The 15,560-nt window shown below is 35.7% G+C and overlaps 1 protein-coding gene across 2 annotated transcripts; it reads right to left on the minus strand.

The window, feature by feature from the left end:
* Positions 269–3,205, minus strand: LOC18594025 (protein DETOXIFICATION 19). 2 transcript variants are annotated; one of them, XM_018124099.1, is made up of 7 exons: positions 2,913–3,205; positions 2,090–2,634; positions 1,859–1,945; positions 1,693–1,749; positions 1,361–1,599; positions 1,138–1,256; positions 269–1,034 (listed from the first exon to the last, which is right to left on the minus strand). In XM_018124099.1, exons 1-5 carry the CDS (start codon positions 3,183–3,185, stop codon positions 1,362–1,364), a joined length of 1,200 nt encoding a protein of 399 aa, XP_017979588.1. In that variant the 5' UTR covers positions 3,186–3,205; the 3' UTR covers positions 269–1,034; positions 1,138–1,256; position 1,361. The 2 variants fall into 2 exon arrangements, with proteins under 2 accessions (XP_017979588.1, XP_017979589.1); XM_018124100.1 differs by lacking the exon at positions 1,693–1,749.

The raw sequence follows: 15,560 nt of genomic DNA on the forward strand, positions 1-15,560 counted from the left end.
CTACGGAATCTTTCATTCTAGCACCCTCGATCTTTTTAATGCCAAATGGCTTCATCTGGTTTGCTATTTCTTTTTACATGTTCTCTCTCTTCGAACAGCAGATATATTGGTTGTTAAAATGAATCGTGGGTGAGAAGCTGTTTTTGAGGAAATAGTATTCTTCCCTCCCTTCTCTCTCGACTATTCTCTCCCCTGTTCATCGTCTTCATCCTTTGAATATTCATATATTTTAACAAGTTGAAAACTTGAGAGTTGGGCATCCTTCACATACAACAGCCAAAATCCTGCTCACATTTTCACATTACAAGCAAACTTTTAAGGAAGATCTCTCGTTCTCTTTACAAACCCAATTAGCCAAAAGAAACGAAGAAGCAAAACTGGCAAAGCAAAGTTTAGCAGAAGACAGAACCAAAAAATGCTAGACCGAATCAAGAAATTCCCCCTGGATTCTGATGGGCTCGCTTTAACTTCACAAAACCCTTCCAAGTGAAAAAGAAGAAAAAGGAGCCGACAAATCCCAAAATTTTAGATAAACAAACACCTTTTAATGTTATATATCACACTGTAGTTTCTAAAGGGGGGAATCTTGAAGCTGATGGTTTACAAACTGGACCAAGAATCTGCCCGCTTTTCAAACAAAGGCCATACCTCATTACCCATCAAAGCTGCAAATCTGCAAAGAATTCACATTTAACAAAAATAACAAAAGCCATGATGCAAAGATAGAGAAGGGCTACAAGTAAAGAAATGAAAACAAGAGAGAGACAGCGGTTAATGCCATGAGAACAGATTGTGGAATAGAGGGAGAAGCTGTTCTTGGTGAATCCCCCATGGCCAAACCAGCAAACCATGACCCATCTGTCAACATGGTTTGTCCATATCCTGATTCAGAGCTTGAACCCTAAACCCTAAACCAAGGCTTCCTTACCACTTTCTATTGAAACATCAATCTTAGCCCATTTGCTAAACAACGTAATTGATAGGAGAGCACTGGCTTGGCAAGAGAGGCCACATATTAAGCCTATCCACAAACCCTGAAGCAACCAAAGAAAAAAAATCATGGAAAGAAATAAATGGGGAAGAAAAGATAAGAAACGTTGGAATGAATTTAACTGAAAAAGATTATATATGTTTCACCTTATCATATAGCTTAAGCATAAATCCAAGAAGGCATGCAATTGGCATGCCAATAAAATAGAAAGTCCCCAAATTAGCCCACACAGCTAAGTGCTCCCAACCACATCCTCTGGCCACCCCTGCAACACCAAATTAACTCATTGGCCTTCTGAAATTAAATTTCAACTACAGTTTGTAGATAAAATATATAAGCTAAAACTGGGTGGCTCAAACTTTAGTTAACCTCATAAAATGCCTTGAAAGGAATCAAGTGGTACTGAGATTACTAGCAGGGATACCATTGAGGCAAATTTATTTTTAATCAGGGAGCTGTCACTAAAGAAACCAGCCCAAACATTATGAGCAAAGGCTAAAGCAAGCACAAGTGCAAGAGTAAGAATGATGGAGAGCTTGAGCGTCACAACCATGGCATTCTTAGCTTTGTTAGGATTTCCAGCTCCCAATTCATTAGAAACTCTCGTGCTGTATCAAATAAGTTTCCTTGTCATAAATCTCGATAATCTATAATTTCATAGATTTAAACACAATTCGGAGAATATTTTTTTACAAACTCACCTTGCTGCTGCACTAAGGCCGTAAGTAAACATGAAGGCAATAGTTTCTGTATTCACACTACAGTTGCAGTGGGAAAAAGACTATCATTGTCAAGCCTAATACACAAGTTTAAGACAACCAAAATAAGGAGAAGTAACAAAAATTAAGAAAAAAGAGATAAACGTACCACATTGAGATCAACGAAATAGCTATTTCTGAATTTGGCATCAATCCTGCTAACAACACTAGAAGCTCAAAAGCCCAATCCTCCAAACTAGGAAAAATCAAACATATATAAGAGAACCCTTTGATTAAAGATTTTACTATTTACTATTTTATTTTTGTTTTCTTATAAAAAAAATCAAATAATAAGAATATCCATCAAACGAATATAAATAATCCAATTTCGGTAACTCACCAAACCATTGCTGCAGAAGGAAGGGCTACTTTCAGGTTTGTGAGAATGTAACCAAACGATTCAGACGACAATCCTTCCCATGTCTGCTTCAATTTCTTGGCAAAACCGACATATGTTGCCAACAAAAGGAATGAAATCCATAATGAAATCGATGCAGCCAGTGAAGCTCCCTTGAAACCAAGACTTGTCTGGTTAATCAAAGTGTAAACAATACCGAAATGAATTCCCAAGGAGAGAACTGAGAACCAGACCAAGGACGTGACGATGCTTTGTGTCTGAAGAAACCTTAAAATGTTTTGCACGAAGGCATACGCAAATAAACCTAGAATCAGATCCTTCATGTAGAGGGCAGCTATTTTTGAAATTTGAGGATCTTGGTGAAGCAAGATAAAAATGGGCTCAGTGTAGATCCATAAGATGGATATGATAATGGGGAAAAAGCAAGAAATGATGTAGGATGCTTGTAGATAAAGACCCAGCTTTCTGTATAATTGTGCACCAAATCCCTGACCACAAAGTGTCTCGAGCGCTCCACTTAATCCGAGCTAAAAATAAAAAACTCAAATAAGTGAATTGGAAAACAAATTAAACCAGTACACGTTTACATAAAGCTACATAAATTTAGATACTAATTAAGAGCAAAAGACAATGAATTAAACTAAAGAAGGCAGCAATGATTTGGCCTAGTGAGTAGCAAATCCTCCCCAATTAATCTCATTTATCTCTTTAAATCGAATAGCAAATTAATCAAGTTAAACTAGAATTTAAAACAAAGTGAAGATCAAACAAAGATATGATTATTATGAAAATGAAAAAGATATACCATGAAAGCGAAACCAGTGACACTGGCCCACGAATTGGCAAGGGTGGCACCAGCAAGCTCAAGCTCACCGAGGTGACCGGCAAACATGACAGAGATCAAAGTGATGGAGAAATAGGAAACATTGCAAACAATCATTGGTAATGACAAGAAAACTTGATTGTTGGCCTCTTCCCAATCCAAAACTCTCCTCCACCACCTTCCTTTGCCTTCTTCAAAATCATTGTCCCCTCCTGTCAAGAGTGCAACTCTATCTAGACTTGTGCTTGATGACATCTCTCCCTTTTTTTGTTCTCTTCTTTTCTTTTGTGGGTTTTAAGTTTTAAGACAAGAAAAAAAAATGTACCTTATATCAATTCATGAGCTAATAGTCATGATATTCCATTTCAACCAAGTACATATATATGCTTGCTCTGGCTAACTAATACGCAAAATTGTACCATGAAAAATGAACCTCTCAGAAGGAAGATATGTGGATTAAACATTATACAACATGATTGAATTGCTATCCAAGACAAAAAAGAGAAAAGAAATGATATAGACGTGAAAGATGTGAAAGAGATATTTTTCTTTTTTGAAAGGTTGAGATTTTATTGCTATAAAAATCTCCAAATGGAGACTTACAGGGAGCAAGGTCACAAGTGACTTGCTTGAAAACAAAAAGAATTCCCCTCAGGGAGAGTTGGTAGAACTTAGAAAAGATCTTGATAAGCCATCAGACATCAATCATACCAGAAAAGATAACAAAGAAATCAAAGTCAATATAAGCTTGCCCCAACTAATCTAGGACACTAAAACAATAAAAATGGAACACCAGAATAAGTGTGGGCAAAATCAGAATAGAGATGGCAGGTTTAGGGAAGGTTAGCATTGTGATTAACAATGTAGACATTGTGGTTGGCTTTTCTCACCACCCCAGCTTTTGCAAGTCCATTAGCTACCATGTTGGCTTCACACCTGATGTGGCAGAAACAGATGCTTGTGATGTTGCGTAAGTGGGCTTCGATTGCATTTGAAATGAATTTCATGCGCCATGGAACTTTGTTGTGATCACTCACCCAGTTTATGGCATTGGTGGAATCGCTTTCCACTTGCAACTGATGAGTTATGGGCCATGGGGAAGAGAGGAAGAAGTTAATACCTTGTTGAATGGCTTTGAACTCTGCGAAGTTGGAGTTTTCAACACCTATGTGATGAGAGAAAGTCCCCCTAATAAATCCTAGGTGGTCTCTGAGTACTCCCCCTATGCCAACTGGGCCAGACTTCCCTCTAGCTACTCCGTCAGTGTTGAGTTTGAGGGTTCCAACCGGAGGAGACAAGCAATTGATGTTTTTCCTTTGGAAGATCCTCTTCTTATTACCGCAGAGGACAGTAACATTAGAGAGACACATAACCGTTGGAATGTGCCCTATATGCCATCTCCCTTTGCACCATAGGGAATATCAAAGAAGGATAATATCAACCATTTGCGTCGCTTTGAAGTTTTTCCCTTTAAAAATAATTTCATTTCAGCATAGCCACAAAGACCACATAGTAGCAAAGAATAACATTTTCCGTGCATTCTTCACATGAGAGGGCATGGGATAAAAGAACCAAGCAATAAAGAATGAAAGAGCATCACCAGGGGAAACCCAACAAATACCCCATTTGTGGCAGTAAAGAGACCATGCTTTCCATGCACTACTGTACAATCAAATAGGAGGTGAAACGGAGTTTCAAGTTGAGTAGAGCAGAAGGTACAATTGGCATCATTTGGATTAATGATTCCTCTTTAAATAAGAATAGCTTTGGCAGCCAATTTTCCATGAAAAGCTTGCTACTAGAATGTTTTAACCTTCAGAGGAGCGAGACTAGTCCACAAGTTGCTCCAAGGGCTATCATACGTCAAGTGGTCTCCATAAAAGGCCTTATAGAAAGAGGAAGATGAGTAAAGACCACAGGTTGTCTTCCTCCAAATTACCTTATCTTGATCAGAAAAATGCGGTTGAACATTTTCAATGAGAGGCTTAAAATCTTCGCATTGTTTCAGCTCCCAATTAAAAGGCTACCTTCTTAGTTTAACATCTCATGTCCATTTGTTGTTGATCCATTTACCCGTGTTAGCTATAGAGGCCTTTTTATCCTTAGCTAAAGCGAAAATCCGAGGGAATTGAATGGAGAGAGAGGAGTTGCCAACCCATGTGTCTGTCCAAAAAGAATAGTGCGTCCATTCCCCAGTGAGTGTCCAAAGCCCGTTGGACAAGATCATGATACTTGCTAGCGGGATTGAGAGGTTTTGTGATGTGTCACCATAGAAGAGAAGGTTGGTATGCCTTTGTCAGGGGAATCATAACAGCTGGGAGTCTATTTTTTGTTAAGATTACTCGGGCCCATAGACTTTCAGGCTCATTGGAAAACACCATAGCCACTTGTTTAAAAGGGCTCAATTTTTTAGTTTGAGGTTCATAATTCCAAGCCCACCTTGACATTTAAGCTTGCAGACTAAGTCTCAGTTGATATAGTGAATTTTCCTCTTATCTGAATTTCCAAACCATAGAAAGCTTCTTTGAATACTTTCCAACTGCTTTTTGATTGAAGAGGGCATTTGAAGAATAGAAAGATAATACAGTGGGAGACTAGAAAGGACAGAATTAATGAGTGTGATTTTACCTCCCATGGAAAGATGTTGACCCTTTCAACTTGCAAGCCTTAAGTTAAATTTTTCGACAACGGGCTGCCAAGTACTCTGCGCTCATGGGCTGTCTCCAAGAAGAAGTCCAAGATAGTTAGTGGGCAAAGACTCAACTTTGCAATTTATCATGTTGGCCCAGACATTAAGAAGGTTAGGTTCAGTTATGTGAAAGAGATATGACTATGCATAGATTATCCTCTGAGCTATTCTGCATTTGTAGTTCAAGTTTTTTTTTTTATATATAAAATATACTCCTATATTGGGGGAAAAAGTTGCTCATATATAGTAGCAAGCCAATAACTTTATACATATGATGGTATATGTCAAAAGAAAAAAAATGTAAAAAGAAAGAAAGAGAGGAAAAAAGAGGGTATATGCAAAAGAAAAAAAAGGAAAAAATATAAGAGAAAAGTAAGAAAATATTCAATATTTAGAAATAAAATTAAATTAAAGACTAACCTAACAAAATAAAATTTTATATGAGCAAGGACTTAGAGCTTCAGAGAACTACAACTTTTAAGAAGATGGTTAACGTCTGGTGTTCTTTGTTTACTTTGTGTCCGTGTTTTGTGATGGATACCATATCTCCTTGATTATTCGAGTCTGCCTCTACTTTTCTGGCCATTGATTTTGTCTTGCTAAGCTGTGGTTTTGGGTGTATGTTGTTGACATGATGGCTAATGTCTTGGATGGCTATATCTCCTGTGGCCATTTTTCTGACTTCTAGATATGTTATTGTTCTAGTTCTCTTAAAGGTAGCTATTTCCTGCTTGAGTTTCTCTTGAGGACTACTAGGCAACTCTTTATGCTTTCGAGAGATGGTGCAGCGTTGTTTTGTGGTGGTCGCAAAGAGGTGTTTCTATGAAGCTGAACAACTCCATCTCACCGTGTCCTCGAGTAGGATTGTCCACTGCTGGGCTTTCGTCTCCCCGTGGTGCTTGTAGCTTAGTGATTGTGGTTGAGCTTTTGGAGCATCCCGCACCTGTTTCAATTCTTGATGGCATAAATGGATGATGCCGCGTCCATTGGGGTGGGAGCTTGTCTTGTGTTGGTCCATGTTTGTTGTCTCAAGGCACATTCTAATGCCTTGAGTGGGGATTAGTTTTGGATCTTTATGCCACCATGAGTCTGTAATTGACATTGTCGCTAGTTGACTCACTTCGGCATTCATGTATTCGTGTCAACTTTGATTGATGATTGAAATTTACCCTTTCAAACCAAAACCCATGATTTCAAGCTCTGGTCTTGAATGGGATGGCTCGGATGACTATTTGGTGGTGAAGTGCAAAAATTTTAAAAAAAAATTATTTTTGGATATAAACTATTTATGTTATAATTAGTGCTATATTTCAATTATATGTTCATTTCAAATCAATTTTAATATTGCTTTATTACTTTTACTTTTGCTTTAAAGCAATTTAATTTGCATCAACTAAATGGAATTCTGGGTTGTTTGTTTATTCTTTCTTTCTTTTGAAAAAACTTGGAGATTTTCAATAATGAAATAACCAGCATGCCGCTTCATGTCACAAGCCCTCTATGGTAGAGTTGTCATGGATGGGCGGCTTGTTATGGTTTTGCTCCACAAAAGGGAGTTCACGTGAACTCTTATATGCTCAGTTTTACAGTCCACACCAACCCTTATAAGGTATTATCCACCTTAACTTACTGACCCCACGGTTTTATAAGGTATTATCCACCTTAATCTGCTGATCTCACGGTTTTATCCCATAAAAGGTACATCATAGATTGAAGGTGGTGTGAACCTTTATATTTCCAATACCACTCTAGTACAAAGCCGATGTGGGATTCATGGCTCCCATCTCTAAAGCCATGACATCTTCCCTTACTCCTCGTTGGGAGTTTTTCTTCGGTGTGGGACTTCGTAGCTCAACTCGTTAGGAGTATTATCTTAACAATGTGAGATTCACGTCCACGCGAGGACTGTGACACCACACCACCCCCTATGAGGTATTGTCCGCTTTAGCCCGCTAGCCTCACAATTTTATCCCACAAAAGGGACTTCACAAGTTAAAGGTGGTGTGAACCTTTATATTTTTAGTATCACTCTAGTACATAGCCAATGTGGGATTCATGGCTCCCTTCTCTAAGACCATGACATCTTCTCTTATTTTTCACTAGGAGTTTCTCTTCGATGTAGGACTTTGTGACTTTACTTGTTGGGAGTATTATTTCGACGATGTGGGATTCACGTCCACGCGAGGACTGTGACATCCTCCCCTACTTCAACAAAGGCCTATTGTCGTCAATGACACATCACTAGTACTCAAAGTCCGCTCTAATACTAATTGTCACGGTCCACACCAATCCTTGAGAGGTATTGTCTACTTTAGCTTGCTGGCCTCATGATTTTGTCCCTTAAAAGGCACTTCACAAGTTAAAAGTGGTGTAAACCCTTATATTCTCAATATCACTCTAGTACATAACCGATATGAGATTCATGGTTCCCCTCTCTAGGACTATGACATCCTCCCTTACTCCCCGTTAGCAGTTTCTTTTCGATATGGGACTTTTCTGTTTGGAGTTTTTCTTCGACATGGGACTTTATGGCTCTACTTGCTAAGAGCATTATCTCAATGATGTGAGATTCACGTCCACGTGAGGACCGTGACACCTAGTATCACTCTAGTAGTAGGGTATTGTCCACTTTCACCTGCTGACCTCACAATTTATATACCTAGTATCATTATAGTACATAGCCGATATGGAATTCATGACTCTATCTGCTAGGGGCATAATGTCGACGATGTGGGATTCACATCCATATCAGGACCATGACATCTTCTCCCACTTCAACAAGGGCCCACTGTAGGCACCTATCCCCAAACAAAACCACACACATATATATATATCTAATAAGAATTAAAAAAATAAATAATTAAATAAATAAAATAATTTTAAAATAAAAAAGAAAAGAAAATATTTTTAAAAAATTGCACAGTGCTTCCTCTGTAGTCAATTCATTTCAAGCCTATGACCACAGGCATTCAATGCCCCTTTGGGGCAATCGAATTTGGAGGAGGAAGGGTCACATCCGGTTGCCACCCTAAGTCTCTTGTTGCCAAGAGTCTTGTGAAATCATGCTGAGAATAACATGATTTCACTCTTAAGATTATCTAAAAATTTGGACAACCCAACACTATAAAAGTTTTGAAACTCATGAGGGATAGGAAAACAAAAAAGAAAGGGTAGATTCAACAAAAAAAAAACACAGATCCTACCTTCCAAGCCAAAAACCAATAATCAGAGAAAATCTTAAGTTCTATTAGCCAACTACCCTAGTCACAATAAAACCAAATCAAGCAAATCACAACCAAAAACCAAAAAAGAAAAAAGGACAAAAAAATCAAAAGCAATCTCTACAAAAAAGAAAAGATTTAGCTTTTGGGTTTTGAGAGGGGGAAGTCACCAACTAGTGGCTGGAAGAGAGAAAAAGAGAGTCGACCGATGGCTAGAAGAGGGAGAAAAGAAAAGTTGAAAAAAAAAAAGAGAGAAAGAGAAAAGAAAAGTTGAAAAAAAAGAGATGAGGAGGGAAAGAAAGCCGAAAAGAGAGAGAGAAAGAAGGAAAAAAAAAGAAAGGGACGGAAGGAAAGCCGAAAAGAGAGAGAAGAAAGGAAAGGAAGAGAAAAAACAAAGAGAGAGGGAAGGAAGCAAAGTTGAAAAAGAAAGAGAGAGAGAAGGAAGGAAGAAAAGTAGAAAAAGAGAGAGGAGATAGAAAAAACGTAAAGAGAAAGGAGATAAACAATCGGCTAGAGAGAAAAAGTGAAAGAGGAAAGTGAAAAAAAGAAAAAAAGAAGGCTAGTCGTACAAATAGGCCTATGTTCTTTTTTAGTGTCTGCCATTAGAAGTGAGCCAACAGAGCGGGCCGCAACTAGCCCACGCTAGTGTTAACAAATTCCTTAGGCTTACTTGTGCCCATTTGGTATGGGCTCTTTTCATTTTCTTTTTATATGTTTGGGCTTTTTGCATTTTTGTTGGTTGTGCAAAAATATACATGTAAAATACTATTAGACTAAGAATTAATGAAAAAGTAAAAAAGATATAAATAATAATAATGATAAATGGAAAGGTGAAAAAAAGGTAGATAAATATTTAGCCATAAATGTTTAGGTTTAGATAGGTAAAATATATAAAAAGAAAATGAATGGTAATAGGTTTAGGTAGAAAGTTATAACAAAATAAATAACAATTTAGTACTAAAAGAAAATAATTTAAATAAGAAACAATAGGAAAAATGCTTAGTTGTAGAGAAATGAGTTTAGATAGATGCAAAATATATAAAACAATTAAATATTTAGTTTTAAGAAAGGATAGGCTAAGTAGGAAAAAAAAGGTTTTAAAAAAATATATATTTAATCACAAGAAAATAGGGTAAGTAAGCAAGCACAAAAAATAAAATAAAATTTATTTGGTCATAAAAGATAAAATATATAAAAAAAATAAAAAAAATATTTATTCACAAAAAAAGGGTAGATTAAGTAAAATATATATGTATATAATGTTAGGCTGGAATACTTGATTATAAAAATAGATGAAGGCAAAAAGTAGACATTTGTAGCCAAGTATTAAAAATAGTGAGGTAAAGAAAATGGCAAATATCATAATAATAAAATAGGTGTTTAGGATTAATATCAATAGTTAGGAAAGTGTAGAGGTTTGGTCGACAGGATGCTATAATATAACTCACGAAAACTATATAAATCAAACCGATGATGGGATGTCCATTCTGGAAGCGAGAAGTCGCAATTCTGAATAAATTTCCTTAGATTAGGAATATTGATAAGGACCCCACCAGTACGATGGGAGGGACTTAATTTTGAATTCCAATGTTTCTAATTTCAAGTAAATAAAAATTATATACTTAATTACCAATTAGTCAAAATAAAAAAAATAATAAGGAAAAAATGATAACAATAATAATACAAAAAGGAATATATACATGAAGTTCTAAAAGAATATAGGATTACATAAAATAATGATATTCAAGATGATAAATAAACAATGAAAATAAAATCTCCAAAAAAGTAAATTCATGATAATAATGAATATGGCCAAATATAAAGGCAAATATATATATATATATATACATATATATATATATAATCATAAAAAAAATAAATTTATAAGAAGATAAAAGAAAACCATGGTTAGTCNGAAGATAAAGAAAACCATGGTTAGTCAAAAAGAAGATAGGAAAGAAGTGGTAAAAAAATATATATGTATAAATGGTAATAACTATGAAACAAAATATTTGGTTTAAAAGTACGATTTTTAGGAAAGTACATGTAATAAGATAAATAAGTGTTCACATAGCAAAATATACAACGAAATAAAAATGGTTATATAGGAACAACAATTAAATATAAAATATTCGTTCATGGTATATATGCATACAGAGAAAAATAATAAATTAAAAAAAAATATATTAAAATTATGAGTGCCTCACCTACCATCGTTGCATTGTTAAATGTCATGGCATGTAGAGATATTCTGTATACGAGTATAAGCCCCGATGATGGGACTTTCCAAGAGAGCTTGTGAAGGTGAGTTTCTTCAAAAAAAATTTTAGATGAAAAGATACCTCCAAGTCCCACCAGAATGATGGGAGAGCTCAGAGAATATCTTTAACAAAAAACTTTCCCTTGTAGTAGGTTTGCATTCATGAAAAATATTATTTTTTCTCACAAATGACTACCCTAATGATGGGATTTACTCGTTAAACTTGCGAAGGTAAGTTTCCCTTGTAAATTCTCTAGGTGAGAGGTTATTCCCGAATCTCACCAGTATGATGGGCGGATTCAAAAAATATCCTTAATAAAAGGTTCTGTTTGGCATTATTGGGATTTTTACCATACATTTTATAATCGCATCATGCGGACATCACACTCGTAAAACTAAATAAAATATTTTAATTTGCTAATAGAATAAAAGATTAAGTAAATAAATAATAATTAAGAAAACATAAGAATAAAATTAATGGATTAGGATAATATATAATTAAATGGTACCGTTCGTGGAACGAGCATCATAGGAGTGCTAATCCTTCCCTGTACATAACCACACTCCTGAACCCAACTATAAATAAACTATGTAAATCAGTTTATCGTTCTTTAGACGGACCTAAAATCAATTTAGGACTCCGTCGAATAGAATCAATTTAATAGGTGACCAATCGCACCTAAATAAAAAAAATTTGGTGGCAAGTCGGGTTCCCGGACCCCACACGTTACGACACCCACTATCCTAAGTAACACATCATTAGTACTCAAAGCCGGCTCTGATACCAATTGACTTGTTGGCCTCACAGTTTTATCCTACAAAGGATGCCTCATAGATTAAAGGTGGTGTGAATGCTTCTATGCCCAGCATCACTCTAGTACATAACTGATATGGGATTCTCGTCTTTACTCGTTGGGAGCATTATTTTGACGATATAAAATTCACGTCCACACAAAGACCGTGACACCTAGCTTACCAAAAAAACAACATTGTACAATTACCTAAACCATAAATCCTTCATATCAACAGTGTGACACTAACACAAAATGAGGGCTCGCCCCAAAAATATACGCATTATCATCAACCCACAAAAGGGCAGAACTAAAATAGCTTGGTCCCAAGACCAAGGAGGACTTGTGACCATCTATACAACAGCAGAAATCAGTAAAATTAACACACATAGCAGTTCACTCAACACATAAAATAACCACAAATGACCAAGCTGTCATCAATCCAAGATCCTCTTCTAAAGCTGGAGACCATGGCCTTGGATAGCATGAGCCGTATCACCACATCAACTACCTTATCGGAAATTCACGATCCGTCCCCCGCTCGCCTTCTTATCTCCTTTTCTCCACGTTGAATATTTTGTGTCATACTTTGCTTTCGACAGTATCAGTCAATCTTCCAACTATGCCACCTCTACTCTCATCGTTAACTTCCTCCCTCACTTCTCCCCCTGTTTTCTTTCACAACCTCGATCCTCCTCTTGCTTTGATGTCCCCCAGTTCTTCCAACCTTCTTCTCCCTCCCTCATCTCACCCATGACATCCATGCCCAACACCCTACCGCTCTTTGGTTCCTCATTACAAAGTGGTCAAGACACCCTCTGTCTCACATCCCTTCACTTTCAATATTCAGAGCCTGCCCTCCCTCATCCCCCTCTGAATTTCATTGTACTCCCTTGCCCCCCTAACTTCCCTCCCTTTCCCTTCACCCCGGTTCCTTTGCTGATACATTATAATGTTGCACCGAGTTTGCAGCAGTACTCTACATGATAACAAACTCAGAATCGACATTTTGTGTAATTTATATATAAAAATTCACTTTTCCAGAAAATAAAAACGAATTCTAATGAGCAATTGTGAAGTTAAAGTGTCATCACGTGTTCATTTAATTAATTATGTTAATCTATTAATTTTTTAAGTGTAGTTTAAAAAAAATTTGTTAACTTTTTAATCTCATTTATGAAATTTAAAAGTATTTCAAATAATACATAAGTAATCTTTAAAACAATTAAGCTTCTTGTATTTAAATAAGAGAAGGACAACAGTAACAGCTACCATGTTTACTAATGGAATAGGAAAGTTTTTTTTCTTTTCTTCGACAGTGATCAGTTCAAGTGCAAGTATGGATAGGAAAATCAAAATAGCAGGCTGCGATACAGAGAACCCAACAGGGTTACGTTAAAGGATACGAAAACACCCAGCTGCAGCGAAATGGGACAGTTCATAAGCAAATCTTAGGTGGTAAAGAGATTTGCATTGAAATACATTTCTTTTAGAGAAAAAGGAAAGCTTAATTTTAGTACCGGATAAGTATTGTCCCTTTTATTTTTTGAAAGAAAGTATTGTCCCTTTTGATCCACTATGATCAAAGCTTTCACATTTACATACAAATGGATAGGTTTGATTCCATAAAAGGTCTGCTAAGTAAAAGCCTTTAGCACATGATGACACCTGGAAATCTGAAAATGAATAATATTTATAAATTTTAACTTTTTCGAAGTTATTATTTTAGAAAATCAAAATGAAATAATTTACGTGAATAGTTATTTTTCATTTGTTATTAAATAATAATTATATATAAACACAAATGTTTCTAAAATATAAAATTTGAAAACTAATAAATTTAAATTTTATAAATTATTTAATACAATCAGATTTTTTTAAAAGAAAAAACACATTTTCAAATGAGTACAAAATCTCTTCCCATTAAGCTCTTGACATCTTCAATAAATCCAATTTAAACACAAAATCAGAATCACACACCAAACAACATCAAGTTCTATATCAAATGATTTCCACTAGAGTACTTGTGCAATGTAGCATTTTGTCATGTATAACACTTAATTTTCACACTTTCGATCCACACGTCCTCTAGTATTAATAACTATATGATATGATAACATGACCCAATTCAAGGCAATGGTGGCAGCTGTTCTGATGTGTTTATCTGGTTGTTCAATGTGTTCTGGTATATATGATGGGTTTTTATGGTCCTGTTTTAGTTTGTCTTCATCCGCTATGCTGCTGCTTCTCCTTGTTGATGGCCAGTTTTTTCGTCCATGGTATCTTTGGTTGAGATCTGCCGTTCTGAGCTTTTCCGTGCTTCATTGGGGAGTACATTTGAGCTGTCTCCTGTGGTGCTGGGTTCGTTTTTCAGTGGACAGGAGGTCTCCACTCTCTTGTTCCCTAGGGGTTATGGCCTGTCCATTGCTGTTGGGGGGTTTCATTTCGAGTCTTTTAGAGGGCACATCTGCCTGTGTTTTGTGAGGCGATTCTGAGTTTGAGGCTGATGCTGAGTCGTTGCTTTATGTCGCTTTGAGTATGCAGCTAGATTGTTTGACTGCAGATTTATTTCGATATTTTTGTACATGGTGTCTATCTCAGTTTTAATGAATGAAACTTAATTTTTTCAAATAAAAAAGCATAACCCAATTTAGATTTTTTTTTTTTTCATTTTGAATGCAACAAATCTAAATATATATCATAACAAAGTTTCAAAAATTCTTAATACCAGACTGAAAACAAAGTTGTTGGTGAAGAGAGGTGTTAAAGTTTTCCTTTTTCCTTGAAAAAGAAAAATCGAAAGTTTAGGTCTTCCAATTCCGAATGTCACCCAGGTGTTGCATCATATACGATAACAACATGACATGTAGAGATTAGACAAATTATAACAATAATATACTTTTTTTGGTTTTAATATTGCATCATTGCTTGTGTGTTTCACTGTTGTACAATTAATTTTTACTTTGTAAGTGAGACCACAATGGACTACTTCCAAAGGGCAGTCGAGACTTAAGACTCTTTACACATAGCCACACAAAAGGGTGGGGATTGACTGAGCCCTGGGCCAAAGATTCTTAACTTTTATACCCAAAAAAGCAAAAAAAAAGGATTCGCAATTTTATTTCGTGGAAGGTGCTTCGAGGTTAATTAAATTGGCATATATTAGTTGATGCAAAATATCATGAAGTGTGCAAAGGATTGAAACCCAAAGTTGCACAATTGAATTATGCCATGGTACTTCATTACAAGTTTTAAACCCTTCAATTATAGCGGAAAAAAATTACAATAATAATTGTTGGCTGATTTTTATTTAATTTGAATTCAACGTAAAATATCAGCTACAATGATAGGAAAAAAAGTTCCGAAAAACTTATTTTATTGCAAAAGTAGAATAGGGAAAATTAAAGGGTAATGTAAGCTTAGCTTGATAAGGTTTGAAAAGATTTCTCCAAAAAAGTTTTCAATTTTTTTTCTTGTTTGGAAAAGGAAAAATTTTTTATGAATGTAACTATTAGACTAACATAAAATCTGTTTATAAAATATTTTAATAAATTCATGAAATGCTATGTCAGTGTGATGCAGCCAAAACACTCACTTTTTATAACAAAAAATAAAATTACAATGATGTTTTTTTTAGGAGAAAAAGAAAAAAATGTGAGACATCAAGGT

This window comes from Theobroma cacao, chromosome 7 (assembly GCF_000208745.1).
Source record: "Theobroma cacao cultivar B97-61/B2 chromosome 7, Criollo_cocoa_genome_V2, whole genome shotgun sequence".
Lineage (NCBI taxonomy): Eukaryota > Viridiplantae > Streptophyta > Magnoliopsida > Malvales > Malvaceae > Theobroma > Theobroma cacao.